This window comes from Ceratotherium simum, chromosome 4 (assembly GCF_057802395.1).
Source record: "Ceratotherium simum simum isolate JZ-2026a chromosome 4, ASM5780239v1, whole genome shotgun sequence".
NCBI classification, from domain to species: domain Eukaryota; kingdom Metazoa; phylum Chordata; class Mammalia; order Perissodactyla; family Rhinocerotidae; genus Ceratotherium; species Ceratotherium simum.
The window spans coordinates 85,203,043-85,224,715 of NC_141903.1; the positions used below are offsets into that span (position 1 = coordinate 85,203,043).

General features: G+C 40.5%; 1 protein-coding gene across 1 annotated transcript in view; it reads left to right on the forward strand.

Moving 5' to 3' along the window:
• Positions 1–19,316, forward strand: part of ACOT12 (acyl-CoA thioesterase 12) — a 41,752-nt gene extending 22,436 nt beyond the window's left edge. The window contains exons 6-15 of the mRNA XM_004420404.3: positions 4,363–4,519; positions 6,033–6,152; positions 7,012–7,162; positions 8,166–8,221; positions 8,504–8,567; positions 9,246–9,329; positions 14,268–14,401; positions 16,203–16,331; positions 17,691–17,817; positions 18,077–19,316. Coding sequence (XP_004420461.1) covers positions 4,363–4,519; positions 6,033–6,152; positions 7,012–7,162; positions 8,166–8,221; positions 8,504–8,567; positions 9,246–9,329; positions 14,268–14,401; positions 16,203–16,331; positions 17,691–17,817; positions 18,077–18,226 — 1,172 coding nt within the window. The 3' untranslated portion in view covers positions 18,227–19,316. The remainder of the gene's footprint in view (positions 1–4,362; positions 4,520–6,032; positions 6,153–7,011; positions 7,163–8,165; positions 8,222–8,503; positions 8,568–9,245; positions 9,330–14,267; positions 14,402–16,202; positions 16,332–17,690; positions 17,818–18,076) is intronic.
• The last annotated feature ends 2,357 nt before the right edge of the window (positions 19,317–21,673 follow it).

The following is a 21,673-nucleotide window of genomic DNA, read 5'->3' on the forward strand; positions in this document are numbered from 1 at the left end:
ATTGGCAATTACCTGCAAATAGGCATGCTTCTTCACCAAAGTCACCTACCCTCAGTATAGTCCTGCATACATGCCATAGCGGATGCTTATGCACATAGGACCTGCCCTGGTACCCACCTGTGGGTCCCAGTGTATGCCATGTGTGTCTTCATAGGAATCAAGTAGCTTTTTCTTTAAAGTCAGCTCTCAGAAAAGAAGGAGTTGCCTTATATTTGAGTCTTCACAATGTCTCTCACACTATAAGGCCCTCTATTAATTAAATTTTATTTTATAATTATTTTTAAATCATTTAAAAATAGTGCACATGCACAAGTGAAAAATTCAAAAGGTATAAGTGAGCATTCAATTAAAAGGTAAGTCTTCCTAGTATCCATGTCTCCCAGTTGCCCAGGTCCCATCCTCAGGGACAAACATTGTTACACACACACACACACACACACACACACACACACAGACACTAGCACCTAACTGGTAGCACAATATTCAAATAATTATGCACCTTTCTTTTTTTCATTTAACAATATATTTTAGAGATAGTTTATATTAATTTATTTTGAACAAAAAAACTAAGACTAAGAGAAATTAACTTAAAAATGTATTGAGAAATTAATACTAATTTTGGATATTTATAGGACATCACCTAACAAGATCAGTAATTAAAAAAGAGAGAAAGAGAAAAAAGTTGGAAGGAGTTTAAGATTTCATATGCCTTTTTATTTTTTATTTTTTTGTGAGGAAGATCAGCCCTGAGCTAACATCCGTGCTAATCCTCCTCTTTTTGCTGAGGAAGACCAGCTCTGAGCTAACATCTATTGCCAATCCTCCTCCTTTTTTTTTCCCCAAAGCCCCAGTAGATAGCCATGTGTTATAGTTGCACAGCCTTCTAGTTGCTGTATGTGGGACGCCACCTCAGCATGGCCAGAGAAGCGGTGAGTCGGTGCGCGCCCGGGATCCAAACCCCGGCCACCAGTAGCGGAGCGCGCGCACTTAACTGCTAAGCCACGGGGCCAGCCCTCATGTGCCTTTTAAAGATCACTTTAGGAAGCAATCCAATTCTGATTACAGCAATATGGGGGACTCAGTGTCTGGAAAAAAACTAAAATTTCTGGAGAAAATATTTACAAACATCTTTGCAAACACATCTCAGCAGGCAGAAAAATAAGAGAAAACCTTAAAGTCCAGAAATGATTAGAAAACACAAACGCAGGCGTGTAAGGAGACACAGAGCTGGTGTTTGCTCGGGAGGGCCCTGTAGGTGTGAGGAGACCTGTAGCCTATGTTTTAATGGGCCTGCAAGGGCTCCAGAGACAAAGCCCATGTGAGGTGGAAGGTGGGATCAGGGAAGCTTACCTGGAGCTGCAGCCCCCAAAGATGATGCCCTCAGTAAGTCAAGCGGAAGAGTCTACCCCTCAGAGAGCTCTGGTGGGCTGCTTTCCTGTCTCAGCCTTGGCCCTAGGAGGAAGGGAAAAAAGTGTCTCCCTTTGAGAGTTCAATCACAAGCACATTCTCATGCAGATTTGGTGTCAGAATTCACATTACTTGTTTGGCCTGAAACTGACCAAGTGAAATTTATCGTGAAGCGGTACTGTGTTGTGGCACTCCCAGGAGATCTGTGCCACAAATGCAAATCCTCTGTGGAGAAATGACTTTTAAGTCCAGCCCTCAAGAATTCCCACAGATAAAGATCCAAGGAATATGAGCTCCTAGTCAAAAATCATAAAAGATAAAAATAAATAAGTCACCAAAGTCCAGAAGAAGCACCAGACAATAGAAGGAGGCCCACAAAGACTGCAGATGTTGAATTTATCTTATAAGGAACATGAAGCAAGAATGTTAATATAGTTTAAGAAACAAAGAGTAACAAACGTATTGTGCCGGAACAAGAAAATGATCTAGGAGTTATGAAAAAGAATCAAAGATAATTTCTATACAAAAAGAATATATAATAATTAAAATTTAAAACTCAATGAATGAATTAAAGAGCAGATAAGATGGTGAACTAGTAGATTTGAAGGAGTTACCTAGAAGGCAGACGGGAAGAAATGGGAAATATCTGAGAGGTTAGGAGATATAAAAACTGGAGTAAGAAGTCTAACAAGCATCTATCCAAGTTCCAGAAGGAGAGGATAAAAAAACCTGGGAGAGAAGTCACATTTGAAGCAAATGCCATAGACATGTCCTTAAGAGGTAACAAGAAACTAATAAACATATGAGAAGATGAACCTCATTATTAATCAAGGAAATGCAAATTGTAACCAACATGAGATGCTATTTCACACCCAGGAAATTGGAAAAAATTGAAGAGTCTACCGTAGTGTTTAAGTGTAAATGGGGAGCAGTGGGAACTCTAATAAATAGCAGACAGACATGTAAATCAGTACTATCATTTTGTTACCTAAAAATATGCTGTTGATAGTAAGGACTATGAATGTGGAATAAATCAGCAAAGTAGGTTTATTCATCCGTTCATTCAATATTTACTGAACACCCATACTCAGGAATTATATTAGAATAAAAAAAAAATCAGTCCTTACCCAAAGGAGCCTAGGATCTAGTGGGTCAAATAATCAGAGATCACACAAATAAACATAAAACTATACCCATGAAAGAAAGGTCCGTGTGAGAGCTCATAAGAGTGGGAATTAGCTGTGGGGTCAGGGAAGGCTTTCCTGAGGAAGTGATGACTGAGAGGAGCCAAGAGAGAAGAGGACGTAAGTAGAAGGTGGTGGTGCTGATGGCCAGGGGAATCGCCACTGCCAGAGGGAACAACATGTGCAAATGCCCTGATGTGGAAGACAGCATTTAGTTGCAGGGATTGAAAAAAGGCCAGTGTGGCTGGAACAAAGGGAGAGAGAAATTGAGAGAAAATAGGGTGGGGGAGAGAGGGGTGCTAGTGGCAGTCAGACTAGCTGGAGTGGAGAGGAAGGCATAGGCCAGACCAGGAAGGAAGGGCTTGGGGCCATGGGAAGGATTTGGGCTTTTGTACTAGGACAATGGAGGTTATTGACATGTTTTTAAGCAGGAGACTGAAATGATGAGTGGATGAAGAGAAAAAAAATAAAAGACGACGACCATCAATTAATTATAAATCTAAAAATTGCATTAGGAAATGGAGTTAAAATTCTCTGTAACCACACTGCTTTGCCCACTTGTATGTGACTGTGCCGAGAATGGCCCCATTCCTAGTTACTAACAACAGCTGGGCGCATCTGTTCTCACACTGCAAGCTCGGCTCTGCCTCTCACAGTACGACCAGGATGGTACCCCTGATTCATAAGCCCTCCCGCCACCTCCTCAACAATAGCACGTGAGATTCAGGCCCCGCTGGTGATTCACTTGATGACGCAGGAAGCATAATTGAATACATTTTACTGCTTTGCAGCCAGAGTAAATGATTTCTCCATTGTTGAGAGTAAAAACCAATTTGTCAGTAAATGAAGCAGATATGATTCAAAAGAAGCAGAAGGACACTGAGAAGTATAATGTGTTGTGTCTTTTCTGTTGGTGACTGCATTCACTACAAAATGGTAACCACGGGAAGCCACATTCCCATTCTGAAATTTATAGTACAGCAAACTATTCCAGATTCTCAGTGTCTGTGGCCCTTGATAGCTCAAATTCCTTTCTTTTTAACACCTTTATTGACATGCCATAAATGACCCATATTTAAAGAATACAATCTGATAAGTTTTGAGACATGTATAAAGCCATAAAACCATCACTACAATCAAGATAGTGACATATTCATCAATCCCCAAATTTCTTTCTGCCCCTCCTCATCCTGACCTGCCCTTCCTCAATCCCAAACAACTCAAGTTTAAATTTAATCATTCTTTTAATCAAAATTCGGTAGACTTGTAAGATATGTTGGAATACAATCTCTAAAAAGGCCTTTCTGGGGCCGGCCCCGTGGCTTAGCGGTTAAGTGCGTGCGCTCCGCTGCTGGCGGCCAGGGTTTGGATCCTGGGGGCACACCGACGCACCGCTTCTCCGGCCATGCTGAGGCCGAGTCCCACATACAGCAACTAGAAGGATGTGCAGCTATGACATACAACTATCTACTGGGGCTTTGGGGGGAAAAAATAAATAAATAAAATCTTTAAAAAAAAATAAATAAATAAATAAATAAAAAGGCCTTTCTGATCTCTTATCTTATCCAATTCACTATAAATATCCACCTTTCTGATGAAAGTCATACTGTAGAATAAAACCTATTTATTTCCTCAGGAGTTGTAAGTCTTTGGGAATAATTTAATTTTTCTAAAAATCCCGTGAGTTGAGTGTGCTGCTGGGAAGGAAAGAGTGTAGCCTCAGATTCTGTGGTTAATGCCACCATCATTAATGTTTACATCTGCTTTTCAGATCCCACTTGTGGTGAAGAGGAAGGAACGGTCTCCACGAAGGGCACCTCTGTTCAGAGCATTGAGCTTGTCCTCCCACCCCATGCAAACCATCAAGGAAATACATTTGGTGGCCAGATTATGGCTTGGATGGAGACCGTGGCTACTATTTCTGCAAGGTTCTTGATTTTGACCTTCGGCATGTCATGATGGGGCCAGTAGGGAGAGAATAGGAAGGGTCTGAGACCCAGTTATTGGGCGAGTCAAGGAGACAAGGAAAGGGCAATGTTGCCTTTTATCAAAATGAGAAAACGATAAGTCACTTACCTGTTTACCTTGGGATTAATCTGTACTTTTGTTTGAAGGTGAATATTTAAGTTCTTGGTTCAAAAATAAAAATGAAATGACAGTTCTAATATGTTATTCTGAATTATGAATGTAGAGCTTGTAACACTGCAACTCCTTGTAACAATAGTTATGACAAAGTAGGTGAAGAATAGAAATAGAAGACAGCCTTTACACTTAAAAATAGTCGAGTTGCAAACTTTTTTAAAAGCAATTTACAAATGCGTCTGACCTTTGAAGGTGCTGGTTGGAATCATTATGCCAGAGGATTAACTGAAAAATCAGACAAGAAAGAGGGAAGAACTTGAAAGAATACTTTTAAATCAGTTTCAAAAATATTTATTTTATTTTAAATGGAACTATGTAGGTAATTGAGCAGCCTTAAAGAACATTGTGTACTCTGAATTTGAACAGGATCTGCCCTTCTGACAATTTTAGTAACCACCAAAAATTAAAGTTTTATTTTCCCCAAATTAAAAGGATTTTATTATTAATATGTCTATAGTTATGACTATAGTTAGAAACCTGTAGTTAGCCTTCCTGTAAATTACGCACAAATATCAGAGAGCTTATTTTTAAAATGAGATTGTCATTCTTAATGACAATAAAGCATTTGAACCTGTCTATTGTAAAGGCTTACAATATAATTAACTATGGCAGAATCTGTCTACTTAGTGTTGGCACAATTCTTGAGAGTAATTGAATATCTACAGTGGGAGTCTAAAATATAGAAAATTATGGAAGTAGCTTTCTGAGATTAAATATTCATTATAGATATTTCAAAATTTCGCACACAAAGAAATTGTAAAATGTATACCTTGTAGCCTTTCAGGCTTTGTACAGCCAGGTAATTTTTCTGTGGGGAAAAAAAATTAGTCTGGATATGTGGGTGAGTTCAGTTAACTGTGCAGCTAAGGAGCTAGTGTGAATGGCACCAGCTGGCAGTTCTCGTCCCTATGCCCGCTCCAACCTGGGAGACACGGCTTCCTGTGATTGCAGACATGAGCTGTCAGGATGAACACCCTCAAATTAGAACAAAAGACATTGGTTTGTTTTTCGGAGGGACTTCCACAGGGAACAAACCAAGAGCAGAAGCACCAGCATCTTAGTAAAGACCCCACTGGCTTGGGACCATGGTATTTCCCATAGTATTTGCAAGGAGGGTACAGAACAACTCTCAACACACACAATCTGGTTATTTATTTCACTCGAGTTAAAAGAGATGTTTATTTAGAAAGCACACTGAACACTGGTCTATTGCTTCCGTTAAGTGAATCAGCAGTTCCTGAAAATATTTTGGAGAATGATCACTTTCTTCTCTCTGTCTCCTTCCCTTTGTTTCATCAGCCGCCTCTGTCGAGCACATCCCCTTCTGAAGTCCGTGGACATGTTTAAGTTCCGGGGACCATCTACGGTTGGAGATCGTCTTGTCTTCAATGCCGTTGTCAACAATACGTTTCAGACCCGGTAAAACCTGTCTAGTGCTGTTAGGCTGCTATACACGAATTCAACTTGCACATAAATGATTTCTTTAAATTTTTACTTCAATCGGGAGGTGACTGTAGGGATTACTTTAAAGAAAGCAAGTTCCTTCTAATTTTTCTTTGAAACTTCACTCAATCTTCAAAATCCGTAGACACACGTTATAATCCTCTGTTCTGCTTGAGGCCTCCTTACACTGAGTAAATTGTGATAGATTGTGTTTTGATTCATAATAAGTGTGACTGTATGGCCCAGGTGACCTGGGATGGTCCTAGTTTGTACCTGTCATGATTATTAACTCTTCCTTCTGCTCTGAAAAGGGTCCCAGCGACTATATGGTCAACCAATTCATAATGGACCTGTCATTTAGCACCATGGAGTCCAAACCACTTCCCAGATATTTTTATTACTCTTGATACACAATGAAAAGATTTAATTTACTATTTTTTCTTTTTAAATGTAGAAAAGAATACCTATATTTCCTGTCCAATTTCAGTATTTGATGCTTTTTAATTACAAAACTGTTGTTTTTAGAGGAGAAAACTTGACTTTGGCACAATTTAACCCCCCTCTCCATTACCAAAATATGTTCATGAATGTATATAAAGTCCCAACTGGCCTTTTTCCCACTTCAAAGTGGGAAAGTAAAGTGGAAATGCTCCCAGGGGCTTGTGCGTCAGATCCATGGACCTGATGAAATAGATTTTAACAGTTGCATACCATTGCAGACAACAAAGAAAAAACCCCGGGCCCTCATTCTCTTCCCTGCTTGGTGGTGGCAGGGGGTAGAGGAGGCCTAGTGCGCTCTGGTCATCTGCCCACTGCTGTGTGTCGCCTTCTGCAGCCTCGAAGTGGGAGTGCGCGTGGAGGCCTTTGACTGCCAGGAGTGGTCTGAGGGCCGGGGCCGCCACATCAACAGTGCTTTTCTCATCTACAATGCTGTCGATGATAAGGGAGAACTGGTCACATTTCCCAGAATCAAACCCATGTCAAAGGTCAGTTATAAGCAAGTGAGCTTCAGTAATCAGACCACTTATCCTGGGGGAAGGTGTGGGTACAGAGCTCCACCCAGAATCTCTCCTCACACCAGCAACAACCTCCAGGGCTATTCCACTTTGGTTTTCTTTCTTTTCTGCATCACAAAGTGTAATGGGATTTTTCTTTTTTTCCCCAAATCACTCTAATCATTCATTGAAATGATGGAGGCCCTGAAGATGTTACCCAGCAAGAGCCCAGTGCCCAACACATATAGAAGCCAATACTATGGCATCAGCTTTTGAGAAAACAAACAGCTTTATTGCATGGCCAACCTGCAAGGAGACAGGAGGCAAAGCTCAAATCTGTCTCCCCGAGCTGAAGCAGGGATAGACTGTTAAGGAGTTGGGAGTGGGAGTGGTTACAAAATGCTAGCTTGGTGGAATCTGATTGGATGGTGGGAGTGTAAGGGTCTTATAAGTCCTACGTGCTACAAATCAAGGGACCCCTCGCTTCTTATTAGGTTCCCTGTACCCTTTTTTCAGTTCTGTAGTTAGGAAACTTTTGGTTCCCAGGCATTTCGAGGTCATCTGGGGACGAGGTTTCCATCTTCTGCACATGCTGCAGCTACGTGACTTGCAGTTTTTGCTCATTGCCTCTGCAAGATAACTTTGGTATTTTGTTATTGATACAATAGGGCAGGTACAAACTGGCCTATGATGGTTACAGAGACCCCACCTCTACTTGGCCACGTGCTGCTTTTGGAAGTAGATCATCTTCCTTGCCCCATTTCTGACTCTTTTCTCCCACTTTACATCCAGTTCTCTGTGCTGCTCCACATTCATGGAAACTATGCCTTCCCTGCATCCTGGAGTTGCCTTATTGCCAACTCTCACCTGAGGATAGTCCACACAGAGACACTGTGTCCCAATTAATCTTTTCAACTGACTTAGAACAGAGAAACTTAAGGACTATAGCACTAAAGTCTTAGATATTTATTGATTTTACTTTTTTTTATTAAAGGATGATTTTAGACGATATCATGGAGCTATTGCACGCAAGAGAATTCGCCTAGGCAGGTAAGAGACATAGGTGTAAAGATTTTATGGAATCTTTTCTTATCTGACAAATTATTATAACAAAAAGCCCCTCTGGGTCTCTATTCCCACATAATGTAAAAAGAGAAGGTCTGATGTTTTCTCACTGTGGAGGCTATTGTGATAAAAATTGTTCTTCCTGGTTGTTCCACCAGTAAAAGCGGCTTTTTAAAACTGCAGATTTCAGTTAAAGAGTCAGAGTTACTGTTGTGTGCTAAATGTGGGGAAGAAAACTGTTATTTAACATTTTAATTTTTTTTCCAGAAAATATGTTATTTCCCACAAAGAAGAGGTTCCACTTTGTGTACACTGGGATATTAGCAAGCAGGTGACAGCTTTCTGATTTGGAGCTCTTCATGTAAAAATCACATCATTACAAAAATGGAAATCCCCTTGTTTAACTGATTCAGGTTGTGCCTACATAGGGAGATGAAAAGGTGAATTATAGCAGCCAGTCATCTCAAAATGAAACAAAACCAGGCTCTCGGTAACTGGTTACCAACCAGTTGCTTCACACCTTGTTTGAATTATATACACAGTTCCAAAATTGCAGACTAGGGATGCTCTACCATCAAATGCATTCAAGCAGCATGAGACATTGAGATCTGGTGTGTTAACTGTGATTTTGCTGAATGATATGCCCACCAGCTTGCATTTTTCTAACACAGGAACAGAATACTAGTCGTTTCAAAATTTCTGACCAGAAAATGTAAAAGGAAATTCAAGTTTACTTATTACATGTTGATTACAAGTCACACTGAAAGGTGATCTTCTCTTTGCTCAGGACGCCAATTACAATGATACTAATTTGCTAAGCGTGCAGGCCTCATATTACCTTGCCTGAATTCTGAATTAAGAGTTTGAGACAGAAATCACGTTACCTGTAGCTTAGTTCTAAGCTCAACATTATCGCTTTGGCTCTAACAATGCCCATTTTCTAAGCAGAAAATGTTTGATTGCATGTCTGTGCATTGAACTCACAGCTTTTAAAATACTTGTGTTTTAGGTATCCCTGAGTAATGACAATGTGGAGGCTCTCAAAAACTTGGCAGCCAGAAGTGGTTGGGAGGTGACCAGTGCTGCAGAAAAGGTAGGAGGCACCAGGTGTGCCCACCACCCATTGTCCGTCACGACTGAAAGTTGTCCTGGTGGTGGTGGTTCCGCTGCTTCTACTGCCGCTTTTAAGAAGGTAAAAATCCTTGTGGGGAAACTATTTCTAAGAGTCAAGTATCTTCCAGCCCTGTCTCTACTCCTCCACGCTGGCTGATTTGGGGTCCTTCAAATACGCCCTGCGCATTCCTCCCCCCTGAGCTTTGTTTTCATATTCCACCCCTCTCTCCTTCTCCTCTGCCTCTGCCCCAATCCTGCTTGGTCTTCAAGACCCAGGACAAACGCTTCTCCATAAAGCCACTCCTACCACCTCTGGCTGAAGGAACTTCTCCATCCAGGAAATCCTTTAGCAATTACTTCTGTAAAATTAACTTGTCAATTAATTATGTATTGTCTTGTGACGTTTCTTCCACAGCTTCGTTGAGTTGATATTTAAGTCTTACGTAGTAATTTAACTTTTTACGCATGGTCTTTTCCCCTAACTAGATTATAAACTTCTTAAGAAAAGAGCCTTGTCTTGACTTATTTGTATCTCTCTTAGCACCTTTTACAGTGTTTTGCGTGTCATCAAATTTAAATAAACGTGTATCTTTCGGATTTTAATTTTCTCTAATGTCAGAGGTATATCAGGAGACCCTTGGAGCTGATGCCCACCCTAACTGGACTGTAAGTTCTCTGAGGGCTGTTTGCTCACCACTGTAGTCCCGGAACATAGCAGTGCCTGGCGCTCGGGAGATGCTCAGTGATGCCAGCTCTTTGTCTGTGTTCACGGTTCACTATGTACTGTTTTTCATCTTCAATGAAGCAGTAGCCTCTAAAATAGGGTGACCATGTGTCCTGGTGTTCCTGGAACAGTCCTGGTTTACACCTGTTGTCCCATCATAATTGTTAATAGTGTTTCAGTTTGGGTGACAAATTATATGATCAGTTACCCTAAAATCAAGCAAACTCAGATGCTATTTCACTGATTCTTTTCAACTCTGACTGTGACCTCCTCTGTGTGTATTGTTCTTGGTTGTTTGCTTTTATTACGTCTTTGTCCTCACTGCTGAATCCTTTCAAGGTCTTCCCTACCCCCTCTGGATCCAGTTAGGTTTCCGTCGGAGCTTGCTTCAGTGACGCAGAAACACAGGTTTAACATAAAGTTATTTGTTTCTCTTTGTCCCTCATAAAAGATGCTTCAAGACTTTGTTTTCTTTCACTAATATGAAATCTGCTTCTTGCATCAGTGCTGGCATCTGAGCATTCTTGAGCAGTGTTGGAAAGGACAAAGTCATGTCTGGAATGAAGGAAAAGAACGTGTGTAGTGAAGTTGTATAATATATTAAAACTTCAGCTCTTTGGGAGTTTGGGGCCAGAAACAAACTGAAACAAATAAACTGTATGTTTGCCAATGTCTTAAGAGAGCCATCAATAATTAAGTCTTAATTTTTTACAGATGCTTATTAGAGGATACTGTATAATTAAAGGAACATTCTTATGTTATCTGTTGAATTTGAGCCCTCTTTTTTAGATTATATTTATGATAAAAATCTGATTTTTTCTTTCTGTTATCTGCCTCTTCTCTCTCGCTTTTTAAGTTTTATATGCTTTTAATTTTTAAGTACAGCTCACTTATTTTTTGTCACCTTTTAGTTGAATGATTCTTACAACTGTCTGTTAAGAATCATACTTATTTCAGATTTTAAAATCTATACTTATTTTTGATGTAAATTAGTTAGATGTCAAAATCTAAGATTTCTGGTGTTTGGAATGAAAATTGGAAATTGTTTTAACCCATACTTCATTTTCAGTGTATAATGATGGAATTAATAATAATAGTAATACAAGGAGCAAAAGATGTACATCTTAAAGGCGCTTATAATCTATTTTGGAAACGTTATGCATATGCATGAAACAGCTGAAGAATAATTTTAAGGTAGTTTATAAACAAGTGAAAGATTGTAGCGTTTAAACCATAAAGGTCAGCTCTTGGGAATCAAAGTGAGGGAAGACAGTTACTGAGCGAGAACTCCAGAGAGGGGGTGATTCTTTTCTCCTTGAAGATGGTGTAAGGAGTAGATTGCTGGAGGGGTAAAGAGGCTTTCTGGGCAGTGAGAAGCTTGAGCCAAATTCTCGTGGTGGAATTAGCATGGGTAGGAGACTGGCCTGACAGGAGTAGCTTTTTATTTAGCAAGTATCTGAGAGTGTACTGGAAACGTTATGGTGAAAGCCGGAACGGCAAGGACCACTTGAAAATCTTCACACAGGACAAAACCCCACAGGGGGAACAGACCAGGGGAGCTGTTTTCATTGAAGCTGGAGAGAGGCTGGTCCCAGAGCTCCACTCGCCCGAGTCTTGTCCCTGTAGCCCCTGGAGTAATCCCCCGGGCACCTCCAAGGAAAGTTAGCCTCCCCCCAGGACTCTGTAAAAACCAATTTTGTCCTGCTTCCCACAATGTAGTCTCGATAACATTTGTCAACAGATAGTATAAAATTCTAAAATTTTGAGTTATTTCCTCTTGTGCTATTTGTACAAGACATCCAAATCCATTAAACAGAATCTTATTAGAATGAAAAAACAATATCATTAATAAAATGTTAGCAAGCTCCAGCAGACTTGAGCCTACTTACTTTAAGCTTCATTTCATAGAATAAAAGTCACCAAATGATAAAACATTTGAGTTGGTTACAAATGGAATTTAATCTGTATTCTTCCACGCATGAAAGGGAACTCACTTTCTTGGAAAGTTGGTCTTGGAGAATTTTTTCACTAAGCAAAAGTTGGCTTTTCTAAAAGAGGAGGGTTTAAAGAGGGCCAGCGCCAACCGCTGCCTTTCCTTGTCTGCTTTGTCATTGATTCTGATAGCAGAGCAATGAGAAGGACTTTCTGCTACCTTCACCTTCTGGGGGAAGGATCAAAATATCATTCACTCATCCAATACTGTCCTCGGCACTGGATATGTCTAGCAAGCTCTGGAAGGGCACAATTTAATGGTGGCTGTTTGGCGTGATGTTTGCTTTGGTCCAGGAAAGGAAGCAGCAGGGTGTGTCTGCAACCTGGGGAGAAGCTTCCTGGAAATGTGCTGTAGTTGTTCCCTGGGGCCGCCATCACAGTACCACAAGCTGGGTGGCTTAAACAATAGAAACGTATTGTCTCACAGTTGGAAGCTGGAAGACTGAGACGGGCAGGGTTGACTCCTTCTGAGGGAGTAAGGGAGGATCTGTATCAGGCCCCTCCCCCAGCTTCTGGCGGTTTGCTGGCAATCTTTGGCATTCCTTGGCTTGTCGATGTGTCACCCGACCTCTGCCTTCTTCTTCATTTGACGTTCTTCCAGTGTGCATGTCTTTGTCCAAATTTACCCTTTTTATGAGGACACCAGTCATATTGGATTAGGGGTCCACCTTACTCCAGTATGACCTCATTTTAACTAATTACATCGGCAACGACCTGTTTCCAAATAAGGTCACATTCTGAGGTATTGAGGGTGAGGACTTTAACATATGAATTTGGGGACACAATTCAACACTTAACAACTTCTCAGCCCAATGTTACACCCTACTCCACCCTTGTTCCACCATGGCTGCCCCAAGGCCAGAGTATGACAGAGACTGTGGAATTCCCCCGGGCCACCCGCCCTTGTCTCCTCTTGAGATTGCAGAGCCCTGGCATTCTGGCTTAGAGCCACACGGCCACCAGGCTTTGATAAGGTGACTTCCCTCTGGATTTACACCAATGAACCTCCTTCTCCTCCTGCTGTACAGGGGACAGAGTTAGGCATGTCCACACTGAGGTGAGTGTCAGCCACCAACTGGAGCCCCATCCATGGTTCTCTTTCTGTTTGGTAAGTGCCTGCAGCCTTAGGAGGTCGTGTCCTCCTTTGTGGGCTCGATTTAAAGACAGGCTTGGCACCGAGGTCCATTGGAGAAGTAAAATGGCCTGAGCACATAGCCGCCTCTTTCTTTTTTAAGCTGCTTTAGTCAGTTTCTCATTTCTTCATTCTCCTCTTGAGGATATTTATGTTTGAATAAAGGTTTCCTCCCTCACAGCCTAATTTTTCCATCTGCTTGGTTCCTGCAGTGAAGTCTTAACCCTATGTTTGTTTGTCTTCTCACAGCTTGTTGCCATGGGAATGATTATAAGATGGCAAATTTCAACACTAACTTCAAAGAGCCCTGAAAGAGATGGAGAAAATGGGCGGGATAGAAATGTGCTCTTGGCTGAACACGTACCTCTGGTTATTGGCAAAAGCACAGTAGAAGGAGAGTTCAGAGTAACAAGGGATACATTGATGTTTAAGTATATGTCAAATGGCTCCCCAAGGCAAGCCTCCTCTTATCTACAGAATAATAAGCATTAGAAACCCAGGAATTGGCCTCCCAGGAGGATGAGCCCTGTGATTCACAAATCAAAGAATGCTTTGTGAACAAGTATGGTGGAGAGGTTGAGTTGGTTCTAGAAGTGGTTGGCTTGCTTCTTGGGTCCCCTCAGCCCACTTGAAGGCACACCTGACACCCTGGGAAAGTGTCCTAGGCCGTAGCCTTGGCTCCAAGGTCTTGGGGGGAGATGAGGCACTGACTTGCCTAGCAGTCTGGTGATATTGTCTGTTGTTCCTGGGTAGAGGCAGGGAACATCACGGAGAGAGAAAGGCTTATGTTCTTTATTTTTCCTGAGAAAAACTGTTGCACAATAATTAAATAGCCCATCCTCGAGTCACATATTGTTTGGAGGACGCAGGAGCATGGCCTCCTGGTCAGAGCTGTTGACTTCCAAGCATTTGAAGTGAAATTGCCCTCATTTGCCTTCCTTTTTATCCAGGTGCCAAGATGCCTTGGCTGCTGCAATCAACCTATGACTACATATTTATGTTTGTGGTTTTTAAAGTAAAAACATCAATTCTTCTCTTGTAATTTATTTTTTCCTGTTATTGTCTTTTAGATAAAAATGTATACTCTGGAAGAGCGTGATGTTTTATCTGTTTGGGTTGAAAAGCATGTGGACAGACCAGCCCACTTGGTTTACCATCTCTTGTCTGACTTTACCAAGAGACCTTTGTGGGACCCTCATTACCTGTAAGAATAAATTTAAAATATTTTCTTAATCAACGCTCACTTCATGTAAAAGATGATCTCTACATTGCAGTCCATCTCCACTGCCCAACGAATGACCCATTGTTTTACTAAGTAAAGAGTATTTTTTTGAAGCTTGCTCTGCACAGAGAACTGCATCAGGTGCTATTGAGAGACACAAAACAAAGATTATCATAATCACTTATGTATCATCTATATTGAGTTGACATGCTTTTCCCACATCTATTGTAATCCTACCAATAACTCTTCAAGGTTGGTATTGTTCCCGTGTAACGAGAGAGGTCCCAGACTTGCCAAGGTGGCACAGGCAGTAAAGCCACAGAACCCAAATTGGAACCCAGCTCTGTCAGGCTCTGAATTCCACACTCTGGTACTGTAATATACCATCTCTTGGCTCTTGAGGAAGTGCTTGTCTAGTTATCTTCCAGCTGCCCACTCATGATATTTAATCTGCGGTTCCTTCTTTTCTGTGGAGCAGCACTCTCCGTGAGAGGCTGGGAGGAAGCTGTGTGAGCACCAAGGTGCAAGGTGTCCTTCCTGCTCCTCCTGTCTGAGCAGGGCCCACTCCTGTCAGCCCACAGCTCTTACTTCTGTTCTTTCCTGTCTCCTGCATCCCTAACCCAGTCTCCTCCACTCTCCCTCGTTTCCTGGAACACAAGGAGCTGTGCACCTTGTCACCGCACTGACAGGGACGATTGCTTTCAGGCCACGCCCCCGTCTCCAAGGAGTCCCAGCTCCGGGCTCTTGTGCTCAGGACCTCATGGACACCTTGCTGAAAAGGAAGGATTGGGGAGATGGGCTTCCTATCATATTAAGCATTACCATTTACTTCCTAATCTTGACAAGGTAGAGGGTCATCTTTAAAATGTCTAAAACTTAATGAGATCAATATCATGTAATAGACAATTTAATACTACTAAAGTGAAACATCTCTGGGGTCATGTGTTATGTTTGCATTAGATGCCGGAATGATATGTCCTGGTTAATGCTATCGTAATAAAACTCTCCAAGAGAAGAGGAAACACTTCATGATTTTGTTGCATCAGTATTTGTAGATACTCTATGATACAAAGCTTTTGGCCAGAACAATGCCTAAACTTTGGTGTTAATTCTTTTCAAATGTTTCTCCCAGTGTTTTGTGTGTCACCTGACATTGCAGCCAAATTGAACTTGAATGAATGGAAGAATGAATGAATGAATTCTAATTCAATTTACTTTTCTTGTGCACCTACTGTGATTCAGGTACTGTGCCAAGTGTTTTCACTGAATCCTCACAATAACCCCATAGGCATTATGAGCTACATTTTGCAGAGGAAAAATTAGTGACTTGACTAACATAACATAGCTACTAAGTGGCAATCTGGGATTCAAAGGCAAGTTGTTTGACTGCAAATTTAGTGCCCTTTCCAGTAGATCATATTCCTTTGCCTGAGAGTCTTTCTTGGACTTTCCGTGTAATTCACGTCTTCAAAATATTATTACTCGATCCTAGAGAAAAATAATTTTGTGGAAAACAACTAAATGCCTTTCTCTGAAGCGTTGAGAGCAGTGACCTTAGAAGCAGATGGCCATCATTCTCTCCATCACATGCAGAATTATTCCTTTCAACCAAACAGCTCTTTCTAAAGACAGACTTTGAGAAGTGATGCTGGCTTTAGGAGGATGAGCAGAAGGGTGAACGTGGACACCAATGATGAAGTTTTGCAAACAAATGAAAGAAGTGAGTGCCCTATTCTAGCAGGTAGAAAAGTGCAGCCTTTCTTTCACTGTTCTGTTTACGTAGGTCCTGTGAGGTCATAGACTGCGTGAGTGAAGACGATCGAATATATTATATCACCTGTCCTATGGTGAATGGTGATAAACCCAAAGACTTCATAGTATTTGTATCACGAAGAAGGCCTCTCCAAGAAGGGTGAGTATATGCAGTTCAAGTGTTATAGCAACATTTATAGTATAGAGTAGAAAGAAAAAGTTGATATGAAAATAAGGAAGTCAATATAGGCATTTCTGGTCTTGAATGATATTCATCTGAATTTTTTCTAGATGGACCTTTAGTTATCATTTTTTTTAAAAAACTACCTATTAAGTACCACCTGTGTGCAAAGCACCATACAAGATGCCTAAAGTACTTCCTTGCCTTTTGGTCCATGCACATGCAAAACTGATATTTAGCAAACCTTTGAAACATTCTATTATCAGTAAAAATCCAGTGAGAGCCAAATAAAAAACCAGGAATTGTTTTGGACTTTACAAAGGCTCAGTTGTGCTAGATATCCCAAATGGCTGGCTGCCAGCTAGAGCTGTCAATCAGAGTGTCTGTCTCTGACTTCTCTGTGGGTGCTGGACTTCTCGGAGCATGGTGTCTAGGTTCTAAGGGGAAGTGTCCCCAGAGTAAGTGTTCACAGAGACAAGAAGTGGAAGCTGCCAGGACAGTTCAGGTGCACACCTGGAACTGGCCAACATCATTTCCAATGTCAAGGCTGGCCTACAGAAATAATCCACCTATGTGTGAATATTAATGCACATGGATGTTCATTGTAGTATCATTGATTATGACAAAAGATGTTATAAATAAACTGAAGGTCCGTCTTATAAATTATGGTAGAGCTATACTACAGAGTACTGTGCCATCATTAAAAAGGATCAAGCAGCTTTAGAGGCACTGATACAGAAACACCTCTAAAGATTTATTGTTAGGTGAAAAATCAAATTATAGACCAATATTTGTAAAATGATTATATTTATCTAAATATCTATTATGTGCATTTGCTTACATAAAAATTATATATTTATAAAGAGGTCTAGAGGGATACACAACAAAATGTTAAGAGTGGTCATCTCTAGGATGGGAGTGGATCATGGCTAGGGTGGATTGAAGGAAGACTTCTATTTTCTAGGCTATAGGGTACTCTATTGTTTGAGGGTTCTTTAAAACAATGGGTATTATTTTTTCATTAAAAAAAGAGACTGAAATTGCAACCCATTCGGGCACAATAAAGCCAGTTTGGAGGTTGACTCCAGCTTTGTGGAGTTATACAAAGCGTATGTAATTCTTAGGCAGAAAACACCTGTGGCCCTTATTACTCTTTCCTACGCTTGAGTGTAGCCATAGAGAATGTTTTCTAATGCATACCTCTCATCTAGAAGATCTGGGTCTCCGTAGCTTCACTTCTACCTACATAAGTAATTTGCATTAACTGTAGGAATTTATTTTCTAAGAACCATTCTTCATTTCTCACAAGAATTTAGAAAATGTCCTTTCGTCTTTCAGTGAGACATACACGGTGGCAATGAAGTCGGTTATTCTGCCGTCAGTCCCCCTTTCTCCACAGTACGTGAGAGGTGAAATCAGATGTGCTGGATTTCTCATCCATGCTATTGACAGCAGTTCCTGCACCGTAAGTTGGTGAAACACCTGCAGATTAATTTGCTCCTACAATTTTAGAGAAATCTTTTACCCAGATTTACTAAATAATTGTAATTCTGTAATGTGTATCCACACCAGGGGAGTCCTAAGGTCATCCTTTCCAATCCATTCCAGAAGGTCCCCAGAAGATTAGGAGTGTAGGCTCTCCTACACCAACAAGATTGAGATCCCTGCTTGAAAAGCTTCAAGTTGATAAGAAATTAAAATATTGTATTTTCTTTCTGAAACAGGTATCTTACTTTAACCAGATTTCTGCTAGCATCTCTTCTTACTTTGCTGGAAATCTTGGTGGCTGGTCAAAATCCATTGAAGAGACAGCAGCCTCCTGTATACAATTCATAGAGAATGCTACTGATGATGGGTTGATACGCGGATTTTAAATGGTAAACTTTCAATTACCTGCCATTTGATTTCTCACTTTCAATTCCAAGCACCCTTAGCCCTGACACGTGGCAAGCTTTTGGGCCACAAAATAATTCAATCAGTCTAAGCAAAATGCAGTTACAAAATGGTTAAAAAACAAAATGCATCCCAAGTCAAATACCAGTGATTTGGATTAACATTAAAAGAGCTTTAAAACTGTGTTTTAGATCATTTGTGGCTCTGTTGCCTTCTAGGGTCACAGGCTATGGAAAATTGCCTATATGAATCATCGTGTGTTCTGTAAAATGGTGCAAATTTGGTTAAAATGATCATAAAAATTTTTAGGCTACAGAGGTGAAATGTGTTCTGTTTGAAATTTTATGAAATTTTATAAAATTTTATAAAATAAAAAATGATAAGTTGGCTAGTTGATGAATAGTGTGGGATTATTCCATGTTCAGCCGGTGTCTGTGTGTCAGGAGCATCTGACAAGATGTATTACCTGTGTTAGAGCTTTAAATTAGGAAGACATTAAAACCTAATGGGACCCAATCAATTTTAGTAATAGGAACTACTTTACTAGTGTCATTTAACATATATTCCAGGTGGCTGACCCATTTAGGATCTATTGCTATATATACACACACGCAAAGTACCTGCAAAAGTGTGATATTGCAGAGAAAGAGAATGTTAACTGAGCTCTTCTTTCATAACTATTACATTAGCACTTTATTCCCTAGACTTCAACATTTATTATTCTACTCTGTGTGTGATTTGTCTTAACTCATAAGACAAACCGGGAGATGTCGAGTTAGCCTCCTCTACAGGACAACTTCTAAAAGCTGAAGGACTTCTCCGTTAGAGTTTAGAGCACTAAGGGGTCAGATACATCCTGCTGTTAGTTTGTCAGATCTCTCCCTCTGTTCTCCCTGCTTACGCCACCCCCCATCCACTCACTCACTCTAAGTCTGGTTGTAATTATTCTTATTATCTGTGTCAGCATGTCTTCATTTATATGAACTTTGGACTCCAATTTTATGAATTAACATTTATATACAATAAGAAGAGTGGATATGTAGATTAAAATGATTATAAATTACATTTCAGTAGTAGAAAGAAAGATTTTTGAGAATATTTTTAGATTTTAAAAAGGGAAAAAATGAGCAGTAAAGGGATTACATTACACTAAAATTTTGTATGCTAAAATTTTAGACCTCTGTTACAATTGAAACACTTCCAACTACTGTCTGTCCTAGGTCTTTGAATTTATATTTTTTGAAACTTTTTCCTGAACAGTAACAGAAACATTGTGAAGCTGAAGAAATAGACTAACTTTGGCTGGATCACTTCTAGACATAAAGATGTTGTCCACTCTAATTTATAACACAGGCATAATCTATACCAGCAATATCCAGCATGGTAGCCACTAGCCACATGTGGCCATTTAAATTAAATGAATTAACATTTAAAAGTCAGTTCTTTGGCCACATTGGCCCCAATTCAAGTATTATTAGTCACATGTGGTAAGTGGCTACCATATTAGACAGTGCAGATGTAGAACATTTGCATCATCAAAGAAGATTCTTTAGATAGTACTGGTCTATTCAACTTCTCCCAGTCTTATAATGCAGACAGGTCCTCATGTTTTCTCATTTTCATCTATCTGCATACCAAACTGTCCCTTCTACCTTTTCTAAAAGAAATGCTTCTGATCAGAGACACAGGGCTCACCCATCTGGCTCTTCCTTGGATCAGTCAGCATGGTCGAAGTTGAAGTGCTCACTTTCGGATTACTGGACTAAAGAGACTTGAACAGGGCATGACACTGGAAAAAACAGCAATGCATTCAGGCTTTACTTAGGGTATCTCAAAAAGTTTAAAATCTATTGCCTGAAACCATGCCACAATCGACTAAGGCATTCCTGTTGTAATTCAACAACAGCCCTTAGGCTTACAGGGCTACAATGTAACAACTCTTACATTTCCTTTGTTGGAAATATGTCTGATTGCTCTTTCATTCATTCAATAAATATTTATTAAGAGCCTACTTTGCGTTAGACGCTTCTAGGCACTGTGGGTTCAGCAAGGAACAGAAGCATACTCATTACATCATAAATAAATAATATAGAATATTTAGGAGATAAGTGTAATACGGAAAAATAAAGCAGGGTAAAGGAGGTGGGTGCAGGGGAGGCGTTGGAGGTGGTTGTTCATATTTTAAACAGGCTGGTCAGTGGGCTTCACTGAGGGACATTTGAGCAAACACCTGCAGGCAGAGAGGGACTGAGCCACGAGGATCTCTGCCTGTAGCATGTTTCCCACAGAAGGACTAGCCCCGGCAAAGCCTCTGAGATGGGAACATTTCCGGCACATTCTAGAAAAAGCAGAGACGCTGGAGAGGCTGGAATAGAGTGAGAGATAAGTAAAGAGAGCTGGATTAAAGACAGCCTTCCGCTGCTCTCTTGTGCCCAGGCTTTACGCAAACATGACTGCTCCAAGGGTAAGCAGTTAGGCTGGTTCATCAGCTGTCACCCTCAGCCCCCTGCAGACTAAGGACAGAGGAAACATAAAAATGCAGTCATGCTTATTTTTTCCTTTGGAGTGTCAAAGTATCCTTAAGGAACACTGGAGATTTCATGCCTTTCTTGACGGTAAGGGTTTTCAAGTGCTTCTAACAGGACTGAAAGCTTTTTGATTAAGAAACGAAGCTCACCCCTATTAATTCTTCCTGGTTTTAATGCAACTGAGTTTCTGTTCTGTTTTCAGTTTTTCTATCTTCTTTTTTAAAGAAGAAATCTAGGGGGGAAAATGTGAAAATTGATCTATATAGTTTAGAATATAGTTTATCCTTGTACTTGAACACCTTTAGGAAATGATGAACAATTTTAATAAAAATTAAAAGAAACCAGAGTATTTTTATGTATACCATCATAAGGTTTTTTCGTATTTCTTATTACACATTTCAGAGATAACATTGGAAATTTCTATTGGTATATAGGAATAGTTTTTTGAAAATATATGTTGAAAATGTATATGTTGAGGAATAAGTTTTATGGTTTAGAATAAATTATTAAAATGTAAACTTTTGCATTTGGTCATAATTTACTCCACCCATTTGAAGGTTATGTAACTATTGGGACAGGCAGTTCACCGTGGGCCCTGAGTGGTCTTGCAGGTTCTTGCTGAGTGTGTCAAACTACAAGACTCCTCCATCTCCAGATTCTGAGCAATATCTGCAGCTAGTCCCATAGGCAACTAAGTAGGTCAAGGTGACCACAGAATGACGTCGGTGTAACTGTTCACTCTCTGGGGGGGAAGGGGCCTACCTTGTTTGCTGCTTGCCACAGTGTTTGCAGCTTGCTCAAAGAATGCTGGGCCCTGAGTTCCTCAGCTGTGACGCAAACCCACGTTGTCTACAACAACCATCTGGGCCCATCTGTCACCCTGTGGGACTTAGGGAAAGA